Raw genomic sequence first — 20,209 nt, 5'->3', positions numbered from 1 at the left:
TAAAATATTTTCAGGCATTAAAATGACAAAGGTTTTCTTTTTTAAGTGCTTGACATTAAGCTGGGAGAAATGCAGCTTTAATGACTAACTAGCCAGCTCCCAGTTGATTGGGTATAGGGGTTTCCCAGCTGCCTTGTCAGTCATATCAGGAAGTGAATCCAGTAGTTCCAGTGCAGTCATGGAGTCTGTCATGATGTGTCAATTTCTTAATCTTCCATGTGGTGATGAACTCCATTCTTGTATGATGGGCTGGATGTCACGTGGGCTATGCCACTGGTGCCAGCATGGGACCAGATCCTCAGCCTTGCACAGAGTTGACCTAGGCACAGGGGTGCTGGGACATCCTACCCTTCAGAAGTTGAGACACTCCACAGCAGCTACCCGAGGGCTGATGTAGCCTTAAATAGAGACCCAGGGGGTCATTATATTGCGTGATGTCCCTGGAGTCAGTGTCAGCAGTGTGGCTCAGAGTCTGGGATCTCTGGCGCTAAAAGAGTGAGGCTATACTGCCTCAGCTGAAATACCCAAGTCTGTTAGTGCCTAGCTGGTAGCAAGAGGCAGTCCAACCACTAGAGGGAGACAGAGGCACACTGTAAGCTCTGGGTTGCACATACAGTGGCAAATCTGCTGGCCTCCACCCTACCCATTCCCGCCTCCCTTTGCCCTGCCAGCCATGGACCCCCCAGCACAGCTGTGTTCAGTGCCTTGTGTGGGCGACCTGAATCCAGCCATTTTCTTTCCACTGCGAGGGAGATCTCTGTAGTCAAAGAGTTGAGAGCTCAGATTGCACCTTACACTAGTGCAGGAGTATGAGCAGAAAGACGAATGAACCTGAAACATGAGGCTGCAATTTGAACACAAGTACAATCACTCCTCATTTTAAGTTGTCCCGGTTAACATTGTTTCGTTGTTACGTTGCTGATCAATTAGGGAACAAGCTCATTTAAAGTTGTGCAGTGCTTCACTCTTATGTTGTTTGGCTGCCTGCTTTCTCCACAGCTGGCAGCCTCCCTACCTCCCCACCCCCACACACACAGCGCCTCCCACCCGCCAGCAGACCCTGCGGATCAGCGCCTTCCCCTTCCTCCCCCGCTTCCTGCCTGTGGCAATCAGCTGGCTTGCGGTGCTTCGGAGGCAGGAGGGAGGAGCAAGGACTCAGCACACAGGCTCCCCCTCCCTCCCCTGCCTCCTGAAGGCTGCAAGCCAGCTGATTGCCCTGGGCAGGAGGTGGGGGGAGGGGAAGAGGAAGTCTGCGCACCCAGTCCTCGCTTCTTCCCCTCCCTCCTGCCCCCTAAACACCGCAAGCCAGCTGATTGCCCCAGGCCGGGGGGAGGAGGAGTGAGGACTCGGTGTGCAGGCTCCCCCTCTGTCCTCTACCTCCCAACTATAGTACTGTACTGTATTTACCATATGTTTGTAAACATACAGCATGTGCACACTACTCCCGCCCCCAGCATAGTATTAAATTGCTTGTTTAAAATGTATATAATGCCTTTTGTCTGGCAAAAAAAATTCCCTGGAACCTAACCCACCCTATTTACATTAATTCGTATGGGGAAATTGAATTTGCTTAACATCGTTTCACTTAAAGACACATTTTTCAGGAACATAACTACAACGTTAAGCAAGGAGTTACTGTAAATACAATCATGATACTACCAAGATGCAAAGCTCTCCCTCTCGTAGATGGTAGATTATCAGTTGTAATGGCAACTGTAATACCAAAAGGAGAATTTACTGTTTGGGGAAAGCAATGTGAACAAATTGATTTCCTGTGTAGGTATTTACCAGAGGTGATGGGAGATGGTCTGGCCAATCAGATTAATAATCCAGAGGTAGAGGTGGACATCACCAAGCCAGATATGACCATTCGTCAGCAAATCATGCAGCTCAAGATCATGACAAACCGACTGCGCAATGCTTACAATGGGAATGATGTGGACTTCCAGGATGCTAGTGAGTACACCAGAAATCCCAAGTGATGGGAAAGGGATGAGGACAGACGGTGAATGTCAAGTGATTTCTGAATGATGGCTGGAGAAATTCCATTAATTCCAGTTCCTGGGAGTGCATGATAAAATGAGAGAGAAGACTAAATGCCCACATGCGTCCTGCGGTGGTATTTATATTTAGATTGCACAAACACTGATGAGGATACAGTCCCTACCCTACTGCGAGTACAGGGCCTGATTCATAACAACTGTTGGCCCTTGTTATGGAACAACATGGAGTGTGGGTTTGCATCCGGCCTGTGATACTCCCGCCTCCAAAAGGGCATTAGAATAACGGAATGAGGTGCACTGCTGACAGCACTGTACTGATGCAGGGTAACGTAGTCACCATTTGTGTTCTGCAACACCCCACATGCCACCTAAGAGCCTGTACTGGAAAGGATGTTGGCCACAACCCAGGATGTTTAACCTCCTCCCGCCCCCAGGAAATACGATGTGATGTGATCTTTAGCTGTCCCTGAACTGCTCTTAGGGAATGGGGAAATCGTTTGATTTGAGCGTCCCCTCCCGAGCTCTAAGTCATGCACAGCATTCCCTTCAAGACTAGAACCTGCATCCTTTCTGCTAGTGTGTGCACCAGAGATGTGTAAGTCAATGTAAGATCACAAACGATGCCGCAAGCGTTGTATGTGCTTCCATTTAGTGCTGGGGTGACCAAACAAAATGGGGCTATTGCTACGCTAAGGCACAATCTACTGGCAGCTAGAGTTGAAATGTTTTCGATCTCCCGTGGCCATATTTGATCTCCGTGTTTGTGTAACCATTAACTCACCTGTGAGGAATTCTTCCCATAGAGTATTATTCAGCAGCTTGGAATTTAGAACTCCCCTGTCCCCCAGATTGCAACAGAATCAGAATCTTTCTGGACACTTTAAATAAATCACAGGACACTGCAGTAAGGAGTCTGCAGCCACCATGAAAATTAGCTGTAATTGTGATGAAAACCCCATACACCACCATTACAATCTAACCATATTGACCGTGCTCTTCACCTGGGCAAGATAAAAAGTCCACCTGAGAGAAACAGTGTTTTGCTGTCTGTCTTTTTCAGCTTCATTGTAGAAAACCCTTCAGTGTTTAATTTATGTAGAGAAAGGCACGATAAAGCTTTAGAGACAGACACAGAGCAGAAAAATGTCTGTGGTTCATTTTAGATTTGCCATCAAAATAATTCTATATAAAGCATAGAAGTCTTAAGAAAAAATCTGCCTTTTTAACCTTTTTTTATAAATATGAAGATCTCTTGCTAATAAATTATTAACGTTGAGCCAGATTTTTCAGTAAAGTAGAAACAAAGACAAGATGTCTGGCTTCCTTTTTGTGTTTCAGGTGAACATTCACGTAGACCTGGGCTTTGCTTTCCTTGCATTGTTCTAAGTGACAATATTCAATTATAGTAGCCCATTTAGAACACTTACATGGTCAGAAAAACCCATCACAAACCAGGTTCGACATGTCAAAACCTTACGCAAGTTGATTTTGTACAGGGCAAACATATTTGATTGAAAGCTAATCTTGCAACTGTTACCCATCTTTGTCACCTACAGGGTAGAATACTGCAGTATTCTACTTAGAGTTACTTTTTAAGGCCACCCTACAGTCTGTAGCTCCTCCTGAGAAGTGTGGACTGCTGTGAGCAAAGCCTCTTTTCACTTTAATCCAGTCTTCGTTATCCACAGCACATTGAATTCATCTGTAAAGATTGAGAATCTACAACTCACCCTGTACCCAAAATCAGCAGTTATGTTCAGCTGAAGAGACCCATTATAGTTCTGGGGGTCAAACAGTTTAGGACTGGGGCTGGATTAACTCCGGGCCTGAGTCAAAGATTCGTGACGTCAATGGGAGTCTTTGCTGCCTTCCAGGGGCTTTGGATCTGATCCGTAAGAGCCCTGTGTATGTCTAGAGTTGACCACCCTTGATAGTGCCTCAGAGATGATGTTTCATGAGCCTCACACTGTGATGTAAAATGTTCTTTCTTAGTTCAGCTTTAAACCAAAAGCTCAGGTATCCTCTCTCTCCATAGCCCAAACAGCAGCCTATGGTGGATGCTCTTGTCACTTCTTAAAATTTTCCAGTCAGCCTCTAGCTGCTACAGCAGTGGGCCATTTAAACATCAATGTGAGACCAAGTAGAGAAGGGCCAATGTGCTCTACAACCTTTACCTTCTTTGGCAGGGACCTGACTGACTCAAGCCTTGGCCACAGGTAACAGAGCCAGCTAACCACCTGGCTGCAGGGACTTGTGAACACTTCACGCCATCCCGTGTTCATTAAAGTACATCTAGTGAAGGAACACAATACAGATATTCCAATATATTCCAGACCATATACATGACAGATAGAAAGGAAAAACAGTGAATCAGTCGTAGAATTCATTCCCCTGGGATTCTCCCGCCATCCCATCTGCTGGAATTTGTAAGCATCTAGAGTCAGTGGCTGTCCTGTGCTGAGCACAAAGTTTGATTTGTCAGTCTCACCCTGAGTTTCTGTCTGTGTGTAGGTGATGACATCAGTGGCTCTGGGAGCGGTGATGGCTGCCCTGATGAAGTCTGCGGCAAAAGACTTTCCAAGAACCCCAGCACCAGGCAGCCAGAAGTACATGCTATTCCGAACCAGTCTGGACGTGGCGTAAAGGGGGCCAGCAGCAAATTTTTGCCTTCCTCCTTGCTAATCTTCCTTTCTGTGGCTGTTATTGCAACGCAGTACTTGCGGCGGTAACTTACTTGCACAGCCATGAAAGAGACTGTGGCTGAGGTCTTAACTTTGCCAAAAAAATAAAAAATAAAAAATAAAAAGGACAATATTTAATTCATCTTGGCAAAAAAGAGGGAGGAAAAAAAGGTCTCAATTGTTTGTGATATCTGGCAGTGCTAGAGCTGTTGCATCCTTGTTTGGTCTTTTTTGAATGCTGGGCCCTTCTTTCCGTACCTCATTTTGTATTTCATTGTTTTGCCACAAAGAGGCTCTTTGGGGCATCAAACAAGCCTTTGCAGATAGGGGAAAAGAAAAAATTATCTTCAGAGGGTCACGATTTGACTGACTGCAGTGGAGTATGCAGTTGACCTAATATTGTTATACAACCGTAGCCAAGAATGCCACTTACCACATTAACATCTAAAGGACGACAGTTTAGAGCAGTGCAACTTTTACAATTAGGACTGACAACAGCAGCAAGCACTCTGTTCTATTCAGGAACTATTTCATGGTTTTCTACTGTATTTCTTAAGCAGGCAGAGAGATGATCCTTCACTCATTTGCTTTGATGTACGTTTTTCAACTAATTCCTTCTGCTAATACAAACTCGATTAGCAATGGGATTCCTTATCCAAGCATTTGCAATGAAAAAGCAACAGTCCTTTCACTTACAAGTACACAGGTTGTTTTGTTTACTAAAATTAGCCATCAGCGGCAATTAATAATGCTCCTACTTTGAAGTGAATGGGAGTGAGTTTTAGATTTTGCGTGATATTTGGAAACCACTGAAGTTAGCTATTAATGATAGTCTAATCTAGACCTGCAATCCAGTATCACAGTATGCAACATTGAGGTGAAAATATGCAGGGTGAGATTTGTCATTTGAGAGGTTTGTTTCCAACAGGAGACTGAAGCTCTTTGTTAATGACCTTCTACCAGAGGGATCGTTGCAAATTGCCGTTTTGTGAAGTCTTGCATATTAATACACATAGAGTTATGAGGCCTAAAGCAATAAGTTACAGTATTGGGAGTCAGTGGGTTATTACTTACTTCTCTTGGCAGTTTGTGTGCCCAGGAAAATGACTCAGACGTAAAATCTGGGCTTTCAGATTCTTCTTAAGTGAATGCCTGCTCGCCCCCACCCCCCAACTTCACCACTGCAGTGACTAAAGCAGAAAACTGTCCAGTGTCTGAGTTACAGCCACACATTGAGTCAGTGGACCATCAGGAATTAAAACCCAGGACACTTCTAGACCTTCCAGTCCTCTGCTCTAAGCAATGGATGCACAGCCTCCTAATTTTAGCCAGTAATTTTTCGTAGCTTATTACATGAGTGCCAGGAGTGGATTCAACTAAAGACTTTGTTTTTGTCAACAAACGCTATATATAAATATACACACATACATATCTATCTGTTAAGGTGTCTGTGTTTACAGAGCTGTGCACTTTGGTTCCCTAGCTGGCTTAGCTCATTTGCAGATACAGTAAACATCGTTTGGAAAAGTATCTTTAGGAAATTTATCTAGAGTAACAACACAGTCCTACTGACTGTTTTTGGCAATGGGGAACCGTGAGTTTGGGCTCTGCTGTTATTAATTTTGTCTAATATTGTAATTTTTATTTTTGGGGAGAAAGCATATCTTATGTTTAAAACGTTTATAGGCTTATCAAACTTTTAAACACTTCAGTGTCTTTCATTAAGGGGAAAAATGTGTTTTGGTGCATAACAAAAGATTTGGGAAAAGCAGAATTTGATTTGTGCTGTCACTGTTTATGGAATGTGCAATTTAAGGTAAGACTGTAGGATCAGAGCACTAGGAATGTGGAGAGATATTGCAAGAAAGCAAGTGTTGTGAAGGCCTCGTTCCCTTGGTTGAGTTTAAATTCCTAGTTTGTTGGGCAACTACCACTGTTTCCTAATCCAGCCACGTAATGGGGGCTGACATTTCTACTTCTGTATCAAAACGTGGCCTGTGTTTAGGCCAGTTATGAGTCATTGTCCCACATTACACCTTGCTTCTGCACACACAATTTTAGATCATTTTGGTGCTGTATTCCCAGGATGCCACTAATTTTTGAAGCTTAAACTTGAGCCAGAGGCTTACCTTGTTGCCAGATTTAAATTATCTGGCTCTGGATTGAATTGAAGAAAGGTGAGGCTACTGGGCCTATCATAGTCTGTAATTTCATTCAGGTTTGCCTTTATTGGTCTAGTGTAGTGATTTTTAGCCCATCTTGCCATTACACGTATAAATGAGCCTTCTATTATGTAACTCCTAACCCAGTGTCTGAGGGAGAATGGAAAACATTACATGTTGAAAGGGCATTAGAGTAGATTTTTTTAAATGATAAAGAAATTTGAGCACCACAGTCAATAGTTTTATAAATATTTAGTTGCCTATGGCTGTACGCAATGGAAGAGAAAAAAAATCTCCTTTATCATGTAGTTGCAGCCTGTTAGAGCACTGACACACAGTTCATGGCCCTAGGGGACAGTCTTGTTAAGTGCTTTATCCCAGGGGTTCTCAACCTTTTCCTTTGAGCTCTCTCCCCCACCCCACTATAAAAACTCCACAGTGGGTTCTCTGCATATAAACGGCAGAGCAAGTGTTACAGGGTAGCAAGCACGGCAACTGCCTGGGGCCCCATGCCACATGCCCTCCTCCCCAAGTTGCTCAGGCTTCAGCCCCAGGTCGTGGGGCTCAGGGCACTGGGCTTCTGGGCCCTACTGGTGGGGCTATGGCCTTCTTCCCTGGGCCCCAGTGAGTCCAACGCTGGCCCTGCTCGGTGGACCCCCCTGAAACCTGCTCATAGCCTCCCAGGGGGCCCTGGACCCCCGTATCGAGGGAGTATGACTCACTTTGGAAGGGGAAGAGGAAAAAGGACCATTCGCTTCTCTGTTAGCAGGATGGAGATTCTTAGTGTTTTGACAAGTAAAAAATACTCAGGGATGCTGATGGGGTTTGTTTAAGAATTCAGATAAGAACATGAAAATGAACAAACACCCACATCCCTGCAAAGTGGAGAACTAGAAAAATGGAGTCGTGGATTTATAGGCATCTCTGTCTTTAAACTTGCTCTTTTGTGCCATAATTTGTATGTTTTAACTAAGGGTGGGCTCATTAGCGGCTTTGAGAGCACAGATATTTATCATTTTGCAAATGACAGACAACCTATTCTTTTCTGGTGGGCTTGGTAGGGGATAAGGTATAACAAATATCCGCCATACACCTTTGCTTTAAAAAAATGCATTTCTTGCTGGACGATTAAGATTTATTTCACTTATTGGCATAGCTGGCCAGTTATATATTTCTTTCTGTTACCAAGGTACTTGTCACTATCTTGCACTCTTCATCTAAAGTTGAAATATGTTCTTTGAATCCTTGTATCAATAAAAAGGCTGGAGACTTAAATCTATATTTGTTCCCACTGTTACACATCACTATTTTATTTCTTCTGAGTTATATTTTGAAATGTGAGTAGCCCCGCACTCAGTCCTTGGTTTGCCACTATCAACAGAATAGTATGGACATTCTGAGCCTCTCGCCTGCTCGAAAATGTCTGGCAAAGAGCAGCCACCTCTAGGTATAGGAGATGCTTAAAAACAAGATTAAATTTATTTGATGACATTTAAAAAGTTACCATACTAAAGATTTTGTGTGTGTGTGTGTCTGTGTGAGTGAGTGAGGGGGGAGAGTGTAATAAAGGAGAAAAATCTTAAATAAAAAATTAGATTTACAACTAAATATTTGTAAACATAAGGCACAGTGTTAATTATTTACTACTGCACTCAAGATATTGCTTCTTGAAAAGTTAACAAAGGAAAAAGGCACTCATATCCCAATAGAGAGCCGGTCTGAATTAAATAATCCACCACCAATGCTCCCTTCAAATGAAATGATGTTGAAATAGCTTTTGTTTTCCTAGATACACAGTTCCATTTCCAGAGGTTGGTGAACTTGGTAATGATACTAAGGGGGTGAGCCCCAGACTTCTGGTAATCAAATACTGACAGGAGTGCACGGCACCTAAAGAATTGCAGGTTAAACGGCACCTAAAGAATTGCAGGTCCCCCCATTCCTCCTCACCCCAAACAAAGAAATTTATCAACTTCTTGTCTTTATAAAGCTTACCAGTTTACTTGGTATTTACTAAAATCTTTCAGTTACAGGAGTTTAGATTCTATTTTATGTCCACAGCTCCAAACAGCTGATATCTGTATTCTGTAAAACTTAATACATATTTATCCATGGTTACTCTACAAGGAACAGTATTTATACAAACTACAATTCACTCATCTCAAAAATATATCTCCTGTAAATCCTCTCTGTATTATTATTTAAAATAACTGCCACTAGCTAGGAAAACAAAAAAAACATTTTTGTATCCAATTTTGTAGCTTTTATGAACACACCCCACATTAGCAAATGAGCTATAGGTAGGCCAAACATTGTGGAACTAGCATGCTCAAACTATATACAATCCAAGGATCAGTATGTTCTCAGCTATATCCAGGCACCCCTATGTAAGTCACATGGATGTGAGGAATGATATTCTGGTCCTTATGTACTCTGGCCAACATTTTCAAACATGACACTACAGACAGGCACATAAACAGGGCCTACTTTTTGGAGATGCGGAGTACCTGGATCCACTAGGAGTTGTAGGTGCTCAGCGTCGCTAAAAATTAGACACCTAAACCAGAAAATTGCCTCCTTTTCCATGTGATGACCTCTGTCCTCCATATGAGCAAACATCCTGCTTCCATTCATGTCAACAGCAAAATGCCCATTGACTTGAACAGGTGTAGGCGCTAAAGTTTTCACCACCCCAGAGTGGTTTCATGTCCTCAGTTGCTAATAAAATGGAATTGAGGGAGGGTTGAGAGGTGAGAGCATGCCAGAGCAGATGGAAAGGTCTCCTTGCTGAACACGGTGAGCTTTGAGATTGTGAGACATTTTTCATGCTTTTGGAGCATACTCTGTTTTTCAGAAGATTTGGTCAGCTGAATAACTAAAATCAGTGTAACAGCCAAGTTGCCCCACACCAATCACACTGTTATTAAGTGGAAATTCAAGCTCAAGGAGAGTGAAATTTTCATGCAGTTGATGAGAGCTATAAGAAAGTCAAATTCCAGATGCTATTTCAGTGGCATGAATAGCTCTTACACAGTCTTACCCCGTACAATAGTCATTCTTATCATCCAGCTCTTTCTTTACATGTCTAACTGTAGAGGCGGCCATACTAATCAGTATTTTAAATTAAAAATGGAGAAGGCCCCTGGAAAATGACTATAGATGGCTAAGTTGTCATCAAAGGCATATCATGAGTATCCTATTGCTTCTTATTTGATATAGCAATTATTAGACAAAGGCAAGTTATGCCAGGTCAACTTATTCAACATGTTCATTTTTTTCTACCATAGGATTAATTGTAACTATAATTCCCAGTGTAAGGAAGATTTGGGTGCATGTCATCGGCAGCTGCACGTTGTCTGCCTGGACTTGGCTTCTTGTCATCTTTCCTGAAGACATCTCTTCTGCCTCTTCCATCTCGACCCTCGCTTCCCTTTCTGCCAACAGGACTCTGCCTCTCTCTTGAAATGCCCGACTTAGTCTTAAGTTGATGCTTTCCTGTAAAAATATATAATAGATTGGCCTCTGAAGGAACAATGGTTTCCTTGGCGCACAGTAAACTGGACACAGTTGCAAGCCTTCAAAATTACTGAGCCTTGACTCAATTTAACAAGCAACATGGAAGCATGACAGAAACTATATACACCTGCTGACCTTTAAAGGGATAGTGTATGGCACTGATGTTTGTATTTTTTCCCTTCCATTACAACTTCTAAGAGTCTCTTAATGTGAAAAGTTATTTGCAACTTGTCAGCATTAACATGAGCTTGCCTGTAATTGCTAGGTAGCTACCTCAACTGCCAACATCACCACATCAAAAACGTCACTATGTTTAAAATGCAAAGTAAAGCACAAAATAACCATGAAATGCTCCTAAGCACATAGTTTAGGTTACACACAGCACCCAAAAACCAGCCTGCAGGACCTACAGGTTGAGATTTTTCAAAGTAGGCCAAGAAATGTATTTAGGTATCAGATCATTTTAAATATAAGAGGTGGCTAAATCCACTGGATGTGGAAAAAGCTCAACCATAAATGGCAGCACATGGCCGACTCATGAGATTCTTCAGTTTAGGCTACCATTCATCTTTAATGTAGAAGCTACATTAGCAAGGCAAATCAACCATAGGTTTGAAGCCTTGACAGTGAATCAGAAACAAGGGTGCTGTGTGTTGAGCGAGAGTTACCTCACATAATCATGAATGATGGCAAAACCATTGTCTTGCTCTGGTGGTCCGTTTAACTCTGAACTCGTGTGTGTGAGAGTTTGTCATAATCGTGCTATTTTTAAAAAAGTAAAACTTTGCACTGATAGTTTGGTCCTGACATACAATAGTAATGCCACTTTTCCCCCTTAGTCCAGTCTTTATGTAAATGTAACAAAATACAACAGTAACGATAAAAAGATGGCAAAGCAAACAGAGCGCCCCTCCCCCCCCAAGTAAAATACACTGTTATCTTACTTGAAGTAATGTGAGCCCACTATGTTTGAGAGGGCAACGGGCCAGAAATGAGACACTAAAGACAACTGATAAGCAGCAAGAAGCTTGAATAATGGGAGCTTCACCCCAAAAGCTTCCAACTCGCTCAGTTGGCCCAGTTAGCTAAAGCAAGGCATTCAGTTTTCTCTTTGTGACAACTGAAACAGGCACAAAGACAGTACCCAAGCACCTGTCTGGCTTCAATAGATAATGCTTTCAAAAAAAAAATCCGTCTTGCGCCAGACCTGTAACTTAAATCATGTTGTTGCACTTGCCTAAGTTATTGGCTAAATAAGTCTGTGTACATCACAGAGGGAGGGAACAAAAGCCACTTCTGCCAGCCCTAATAGCTCAGTAGGACAGGCCATGTGCAAAAAGGAAAGTCAAATAACAAAGACTTGCTAGCACTTTAAGAAGGGGTTGAAAGGGAAACACGACCACTACCATAGTAATAGGGTGAAATGTAATAGTGAAAAGTGCAAGGTCATGCATTTAGGGATTAATAACAGGAACTATTGTTATAAGCTGGGGAGGCATTAGTTGGAAGTAACAGAGGAGGAGAAGGACCTTGGAGTATTGGTTGATCACAGGATGACTATGAGCCGCCAACGTGATACAGCCTTGAAAAAGGCTAATGCGGTCTTGGGATGCATCAGGTGAGGTATTTCCAGTAAAGATAAGGAGGTGTTAGTACCGTTATACAAGGCACCGGTGAGACCTCAGCTAGAATACTGTGTGCAGTTCCGATCTCCCATGTTTAAGAAGGATGAATTCAAACTGGAACAGGTTCAGAGACAGGCTACTAGGATGAGCTGAGGAATGGAAAAACCTGTCATATGAAAGGAGATGTAAAGAGCCTGGCTTGTTTAGCCTAACCAAAAGAAGGCTGAGGGGAGATATGATTGCACTCTATAAATATATCAGAGGAATAAATATCAGGGAGGGAGAGGAATTATTTAAGTTCAGTACCAACGTGGACACAAGAACAAATGGATATAAATTGGCCATCAGGACGTTTAGACTTTAAAATTAGATGAAGGTTTCTAACCATCAGAGGAGTGAAGTTCTGGAACAGCCTTCCAAGGGGAGTAGTGGGGGAAAAAGACATAGCTGGCTTCAAGATTAAGCTTGATATGTTTAAGGAGGGGATGGTATAATGGGATAGCCTAATTTTGGCAATTAATTCATCTTTGATTACTAGCAGTAAATATGCCCAATGGCTTTTAATGGGATGTTAGATGCGGTGGGATCTCAGTTACTACAGAGAATTCTTTCCTGGGTGTCTGACTGCTGAGTCTTGCCCGCATGCTCAGGGTTTAGCTGATTGCCATATTTGGGGTCAGGAAGGAATTTTCCTCCAAGGCAGATTGGCAGAAACTCTGGGGGTTTTTCACCATCCTCTGCAGCATGGGGCACGAGTCACTTGTTGGAAGATTCTCTGCACCTTGAAGTCTCTAAACCATTATTTGAGGACTTCAATGGTCAGACACAGGTTTGATACAGGAGTGAGTGGGTGAGATTCTGTGGCCTGCATTGTGCAGGAGGTCAGACTAGATGATCATAATAGTCCCTTCTGACCTTAAAGTCTATGAGTCTATGATTCTATTATTCAGTACTGCAGCAAAGAACTTGCTGGGCAGTGTTGAGATAGACTTGCTATCACATGTGTCTTGGAATTAAATAGCATTTTTTACATTCTTTTCTTTAAAAGCAGCTGCAGCAATTTCTCGCCAATAACACTCCATGAACTACAACCAGTTAACAGTTGCACGATAATGGCTGTTTTAGAAGCTTTCTCTTAGCAAGTAAATAGTCTGCACTAGCAAGTGCCATACTTACTGCTTTCATAAAAAAAATGCCTGCAACTTCCACTAATTTAAACTTTTGAATTATTCTGAAGATTAAAGCCAATGTGTGAGACTGGTACCACTGAGCTAGTAGCTGGAATGAGATTTAAAGGACCAAAAAGTGTATGCAACAGTTTTTTAATGATGAAAAAGTTGCTAATAGTCAACACTGACTTACCATCAACCTCAGATTGTAGGTTGTCTTGATCAGAGTCAATTAATGATGAATCACCTTTAGCAGCAATAAAACAAGGTGCAAAGACATTTCAGAATAGTTGCTTGTGAGATTATATTGTGACTACTTCAAGGGATCAACCACTTCTACTGCACTCTAAGCAGTTTTAAAAAGTTGCTACCAGCCATAAATACCAATACAATTTATTTTATGAACATTCTTCACAAAGTAATCATCATATTACATTTCCCAATATGCATATACATTTGCAGTTGTACAATAACTTTGACATAAAGAATATATACAGATTTTCAAATACAGAATAAATTGTAAACACGACACAAGGAACATGTCTTTAAAAAGAAATCTCTGGATAAAGTTAAAAAGGGAACATGCCAAGTTTTCAGTGATCTACCGCTGAGCAGTGAGTGGCATTGTTGTGTCTTCACCAGATTCCTACTCTTTTTCAATGCAGGAAAAAAAACAGCCATCACACAGGAATTCTTGGGGGCGGGGTAAGGATTATGTCTGATGGCACTTCCAGTTTTAACTCATTACTTTGTGGGAAAATCAGAGCTAAGGGGATCTTTAAGAGTCCTTACAGTCTCCATTGTCTAGAATGATCTATAGCATGAGGTACTGGTTCATAATCAATTAACTGTATGATTTCTACACTCCAGCCTAGTGAACACTTCCTCCATCTAAAGGAACGTCATCATAGGTACAGGCTATTAATCCATATCACAGCATGTTCAGATATCATAACTTCATGACAGGTTCTATATAGCTCCTTCAAAAACAATTAAAATGATCCTCCAGGTTGGCTCTGCTCATGGATCTGGTTATGACATATGGAGCCTTTCATCTACAAGTCACTATATGAAATATAGCCAAGTTAGGCATGACTGAAAAATTGCTCCCATCAACAGAGGGTTGTTGGCTTGTGTGAAATGTGTTTTGTAGTCTCAGTCCAGTCCATACGGAACAAGTCAGTTCTCCACAAACCACGGCTGCACCTTGTACAAATTGGAAGCCTTCAAGGACAGTCTTTCAGTAGCCATCAAACACTGACGGGGTTCAGAGACTAACTCACTTTCACAGCGACTATCCATGCAGTACCGCTCTTGCGGACAAGCTGAATGTGGTCTCCAGGACTCTACCTTTAGTATTTTTCATGGCAGAATAAAACCTTCAAAAAGAAACATCTACAATAGTCAGCACTATACGCTGACTAGGCGCAGCAAATACGTTAAAAAAGCATCTGCCAAAAGCCAGCTTTGCAACAGGCAAGCCACACGTGCCATTTCAATGGTTTGGAAATACTAGGATTTGTCAAAGACACTGCTCCAAAGATGTGCTAAAGTCCTCAGGTATATATAAAATACATACAGCAGATTGTGTTGGGAGCAAGTGTTTTCTTAGTCCTCTGCTCTTTTCCAAAGAGCCTGTATTACTCTTGCATCTGAGGAAGTGGGTATTCACCCACGAAAGCTCATGCTCCAAAACATCTGTTAGTCTATAAGGTGCCACAGGATTCTTTGCTGTATTACTCTTGTTCTGCTTTTGAAGGCCGTCATGGTACCAGTCCACCATTTTGTCTTCACAGTCTGATGGCTACTCCATGCATGTCTAACTCTTATAGCCGATACCATTATTTATCAATATAGTGATTCCCACTGGAAGCTAACTAATAACATTGGCCTTTGATGCCAGGCCCTCAACATTTTTTTGCTAAGCACAAAATTTTCCATCACTTTTAATTAGACATTTTTCTTCAACTTCCCATTTGTGTTTCAACATTTTGGTTACATAAGTAAAGGTCAAGTGGCAGGTCTCTAGATGGGTCTTGCTGTTCTAAGAATATGAGGTGAATAGCAGCATTTTACAATAGAGCTATCACAGCTCACCAAGGCAGTCACAAGACCTCTCTCAGCCAATCTGGAGCTTTTCCCTTGCAACAACTCAGCAAGTGAATATATGCAGAGTACTAATATCATAAAGTACTTCTGCTGAGCTCAATCTTGACTGCACCTAACCCAAGCTTCAATTGTTGTTTTCAGAATGATAAGCAGCTATTATTAAAATGAGGACATCTGGGATTTGTAGAAATGGTTTGGGATGGCCAATGCCAGAATTTCTTAGCTTTTGAAGGAATATGATTTAGGAGAATTTTTCCATCACTGACATTCCAGTTATAATATAGCACTCATGTAGTTTCTTGACTCAAGGAACAGCTTGGACTGAAGTCTTATCATTCTGAAAGTTTTAGCAGAAGTCTTAGATTTTTGGCACTTATAAAGCAGAAGGTCTATGTTTTTTCCAACAGAATCCTCCAACACAGCTACATGTAGTGGAGTTAACACAATGGTAACTTCACCGCTGTTTACTGCCTGGATATTATTTAATCATATCTCAGGTGTAGTCTCAACACTTCATTTTTCTGATCATGCTGCTGTCATTTCTTAAGATGTAAACAAGATCCATGAGGTTGAATATGGCTTTTTTGTTGTTGCTTTTTCGTCTTCATTATTAATTCACATGGAAAGGAAAAAGTTCATTTGCATTAAATGGTCACTGTTGCTGTCACAGGAGAGGTTGTCCCATCTCAGCAGAGGTCCTTCCCACTGTCCTGACTTGTTTGCTGTGATCAATATGCAACAGTAGGTTGGTCAGCATGATGAAGCAGCCAAAAAAATGACCATATTCTAGCAAGGTCAGCATCACCCTAGTTGGTCAAGAACTTAGTTTTCTTGTAGTCAAGGTCTTATTGGGAAACTTTAATATCTTTTTGTTTAATGTGTTGTATTGATTTTTCAACTAGCACCTACCACATTATTTGATAGTTTTTATTGCCATCTGGTGGTTTGGGGCCTGTACTGCAACTAGTGTTCTTCCCCGTATTTCCTCCTTCTCCCACATGCACTGAAGCAGTAGCAGTAATGATATAGCATTTGATACATTTCCATACTTCCTTTATCCCCAGGGTCTCTAAAACATCTGCAAACACATGTACATTTTATATATAGCACAGGCATATACAGCCAAGTATATACAGCAAAAGAAATGTAGCTGCCATCTGTAGAATGAAATACAGAAACAGCACAAGCAATGTAACAACAGCTTAAAGATCAGATAGGAAGAACACCATCATATTCTGTTAAAAAAGCAGAAGGGATTGACTGCAAGTAAACAAAATTTAATAATCCATATTGTAATTTGGCTGGACAAGGTTAAACCTTGCTTGTGAAAAATCCAAGGGATCTTTAGAGGCTACAAGTGACAGTGTGCACTTTTTCCATTTCGTTAGTCTCTGACAGCACAGACCTAGCATTTTCCCAAGCCACAGGTTTAATATAGATCCAGAGGGAAGAGTCATGTACTGAGTTGCCACTAAAATGTAGTTCAGTCATAGAATGGCAGCACCATTTTATATATATGTGCCTTCATGTTTGAGAGATTTCTCATTCACTCAAATATATGAGCATCTGGCCTAGTGACAGCAAGTCTGCCTTTTTGTACCGCTTCATTATGCAAGTCTCCTACAGATGTGTAGAACATTTTTCTTGTATCAGTGTGTATATTTTTTATAGTTATTATACAAATAGTGCAGATTACAAGGGCTGAAGTGAGAGGCATGGTATTTGTGATTCAGTGGACCAAGAAGAGAATTTCACAGTCTTTTCATTTTTAATTGCATAAAGGTCAGCAAAAGGTTATTTCTGTGCTGAAAGGCCCATATAACCTGGTTTATTGGGCGCCTGAGGCACAGAAATCTGTGCTCGCTGTAACTTAACTTTTATTTCTGCTTTGCCGTTCACCTTTAAAAAGTCTCCTAGGCTGAAATGAATGATAATGCCACCATACCAAGCTTCTTACATCTAACCGTTTTAATAAGTATGAGCCCACTCAAGGTCAACTGATACCTTAACTTAAACTTGTTGCTATGAATTTTATCTTGCCTTAGTGTTTAACTAACATACATTTAATAACATACCATTAAAAACAGGCCATACACTTCAGCAACATATTTCAACGTACATGTCCCACATGCCTTGCTTTCCCTGCACTCTATGAAGTATCATCAGTCAAACCTACCTGGAACTCCTAAGCACTCGCGTTTGTGACGCTCATTCCAGGCTTTGACTTTACAAGCCTTGCTGCAAGTGAAGATCTCGTAACAACGTATGCAAAGAGTGAGTCGAATCCCTATAGCCCGCCCACATTGGTAGCAGTATTTAAAGAAGGGCTGCCTGGAACAGAAATAGCATGAGAAGGGCCATCAGGAGAGTTCATGTTTATTATTTTGTTTTTCGTGGCTTTGCCAACATAGTCACACTTTACATGGCAAAGGAAATCAAAATGTCTCACAATACAAGGGTAAATATCTGCTCTCATGCACCAAGGTAACCAAGAGGAGTGAGGCACTGTGGTGGATCACAGTGCTTATGTTGCTATCTGTGGAACAAAAGCAGCAATAAAAAGTTAGGTGTATCAAAAGGCAACAGGCCCAAGTCTGCCCCATACTGAAGCCCCCTCATTTGCCAATTCATTGTGCACACCAGCCCGACTCCTTGCACTGGCTCGCTCGCCAGTACTAAATGTAGGAGTGAGTCTCTATGCAAGATTAAATCTGACAGGTCACAAATACAAGTAGTCAGATTTGGAGAAGGTTTGTAAAAACCGCATTAGTACTGAGAAACACAACACAGCCACTGCTGGAGCATACTGCTTGCACCACAGCAACTCTCCATCAGTTTAGGACAAGACGTGAAGAATATTCTATCCCGGGGCGGGCAAACTTTTTGGCCTGAGGGCCGCATTGGGTTTCGGAAATTGTATGGAGGGCTGGTTAGGGGAGGTGGTGCCTCCCTAAATAGCCAGGCGTGGCCCGGCCCCCACCCCCTATCCGACCCCTCCTGCTTCTTGCCCCCTTACAGCACCTCCCCCCCAGGACTCCTGTCCTATACAACTCCCCCGTTCCCTGATGCTCCCCCCACCAGGACCACTGCCCCATCCAACCCCCCTCTTCTCCCTGTCCTATGACTGCCTCCCACTGCCTCATCCAACACCCCCCTCCTTCCTGACCACCCCCTGGGATTCCTGCCCATATTCAAGCCCCCTGTTCCCTGCCCTCTGACCGCCCTGCCCCCACTACAACCCTGCTCCCTGCCCCCTTACCACACTGCTTAGAGCACTGGTGGTGCTACAGCCGCACCGCCTGGCTGGAGCCAGCCACGTACCGTACAGCACAGAGCACCGGGTCAGGCCACGCTTTGCAGCTGCACTGACTCAGCAGCACACAACCCTGCTGTCCAGAGCACTGCGCCAGTGGCAGGGTGAGCTGAGGCTCCAGGGTGAGCTGAGGCGGGGAACAGCAGGGGAGAGGCCGGGGGTGAGCCTCCTGGGCCAGGAGCTATGGGGCTGGGCAGGAGGGTCCCGTGGGCCAGATGTGGCCTGTGGTTTGCCCACCTCTGTTCTATCCCATTGATGCAGCAGGACATATTGAGATAGGCAGAATGTACTTACCCCCGTTGCAATGTGGCCTAGGCACTAGAAAGAAATGTCCCTGTACCTTTTAAAAGCATCTTGGGCTCTTAAAGAACCACAAGTGGTCAGGACCTCTGTTCATCTCATCCCAAACATCCCCTCCCACTCCACACTCATCCCCTAATCTTACACCAGTACAGAGGGCTGAGCACCATGCTGGATTACTGGTTCAGTGTTGACCCAGACAAAAAAGCACTGCCTACTGACTCTCCACCACTAACTTTTTACAGCACTGATTTCCTTGACAGTATTTGGATGTCTCACCCTGCTTAGCTTGTGAGATTTGACAAGATAAAAGAGGGTTACCTTATCCATAACTGGTGTTCTTCAAGATGTATTGCTCATGTCTATTCCACAGTAGGTGTGTGTGCTCACCATGTGCACTGATGTCAGAAGTTTTTCCCCTAGCAGTACCCATAGGGGAACGCCCCAGCAAACCCTGGAGTAGCACCTCCATGGCCCACCCTGAGTTCCTTCTTGCCAGACAACTCTGACAGAGGGGAAAGAGGGTGGGATATGGAATAGACACGAGCAACACATCTCGAAGAACACCAGTTACAGAAAAGGTAACTGTCTTTTCTTCTGTGAGTGATTGCTCATGTGTATTCCACAATAGGTGATTCCAAGCTATATCTGCTGAAGGTGGTAAGGCGTTCACAAATTCTCGGGACGGAGCACTGCCCTGCCAAACCCGGCATCCTCCCTGGTGTGGGAGACGATCACATAATGCGAGGTGACCGTGTGAACTGAAGACCATGTAGCAGCCCTACAAATGTCCTGGATGGGGACATGGGCCAAAAAGGCAGCTGACAAGGTTTGCACCCGAGTCGAGTGCCCCTTCACAATAGATGGCGGAAGAATTCCCGCCAGGTCATAACAGGTACGGACACACAAAGTGATCCAGTTGGAGAGCCACTGAGTGGAGATCGGCCAACCTTTCATGCGTGCATCCAAGGCGATGAACAGTTGCGAGGACTTTCTGAACAGCTTAGTCCACTCCAGATAGAAAGCCAGAGCCTGTCTCATATCCAGCATGTGGAGATGGCGCTCCTCATTGGACGTGTGTGGCTTAGGCCAGAGACCGGTAGAAAAATGTCCTGACCCATGTGACAGGCAGAGACCACCTTCAGGAGGAATGAAGGGTGTGGGCGGAGCTGAACCTTATCTTTATGAAACACCACATACGGGGGCTCAGAGGTCAGGGCCCTCTGAGACCTGCCTGGCCAACATGATCGCAACCAGGAAGGCAACCTTCCATGAGAGGTGTGACCAGGAGCACATGGCTAGTGGCTCAAACAGGGGCCCTGTGAGATGAG

At 43.1% G+C, this 20,209-nt stretch overlaps 2 protein-coding genes across 10 annotated transcripts in view; one reads left to right on the top strand and one right to left on the bottom strand.

Annotated features, from left to right (window-relative positions):
- Window positions 1-5,879, top strand: part of LOC127056366 (glypican-1-like) — a 30,348-nt gene extending 24,469 nt beyond the window's left edge. The window contains exons 5-6 of the mRNA XM_050964138.1: window positions 1,781-1,956; window positions 4,515-5,879. Of these exons, the coding sequence (XP_050820095.1) occupies window positions 1,781-1,956; window positions 4,515-4,732 (394 nt within the window). The 3' untranslated portion in view covers window positions 4,733-5,879. The remainder of the gene's footprint in view (window positions 1-1,780; window positions 1,957-4,514) is intronic.
- A 2,981-nt stretch (window positions 5,880-8,860) lies between these two features.
- Window positions 8,861-20,209, bottom strand: part of ANKMY1 (ankyrin repeat and MYND domain containing 1) — a 65,194-nt gene continuing 53,845 nt past the window's right edge. For 5 of the 9 annotated variants that reach the window (XM_050964004.1, XM_050964006.1, XM_050964008.1 and 2 more), the window contains 3 exons: window positions 17,442-17,596; window positions 13,350-13,403; window positions 8,861-10,341 (listed from right to left, as the gene is read on the bottom strand). In XM_050964004.1, the coding sequence (XP_050819961.1) occupies window positions 10,136-10,341; window positions 13,350-13,403; window positions 17,442-17,596 (415 nt within the window). In that variant the 3' untranslated portion in view covers window positions 8,861-10,135. Of the gene's footprint in view, window positions 10,342-13,349; window positions 13,404-14,893; window positions 16,501-17,441; window positions 17,597-20,209 lie in introns of those variants that run through there. The other 4 variants (XM_050964005.1, XM_050964010.1, XM_050964009.1 and 1 more) reach the window with 4 other exon arrangements.

The sequence above is a fragment of the Gopherus flavomarginatus genome, chromosome 8 (assembly GCF_025201925.1).
Source record: "Gopherus flavomarginatus isolate rGopFla2 chromosome 8, rGopFla2.mat.asm, whole genome shotgun sequence".
Taxonomy (NCBI): domain Eukaryota; kingdom Metazoa; phylum Chordata; order Testudines; family Testudinidae; genus Gopherus; species Gopherus flavomarginatus.
Note: the sequence above shows the minus strand (reverse complement) of the source record. Positions and strands in the feature narration are given on the sequence as shown.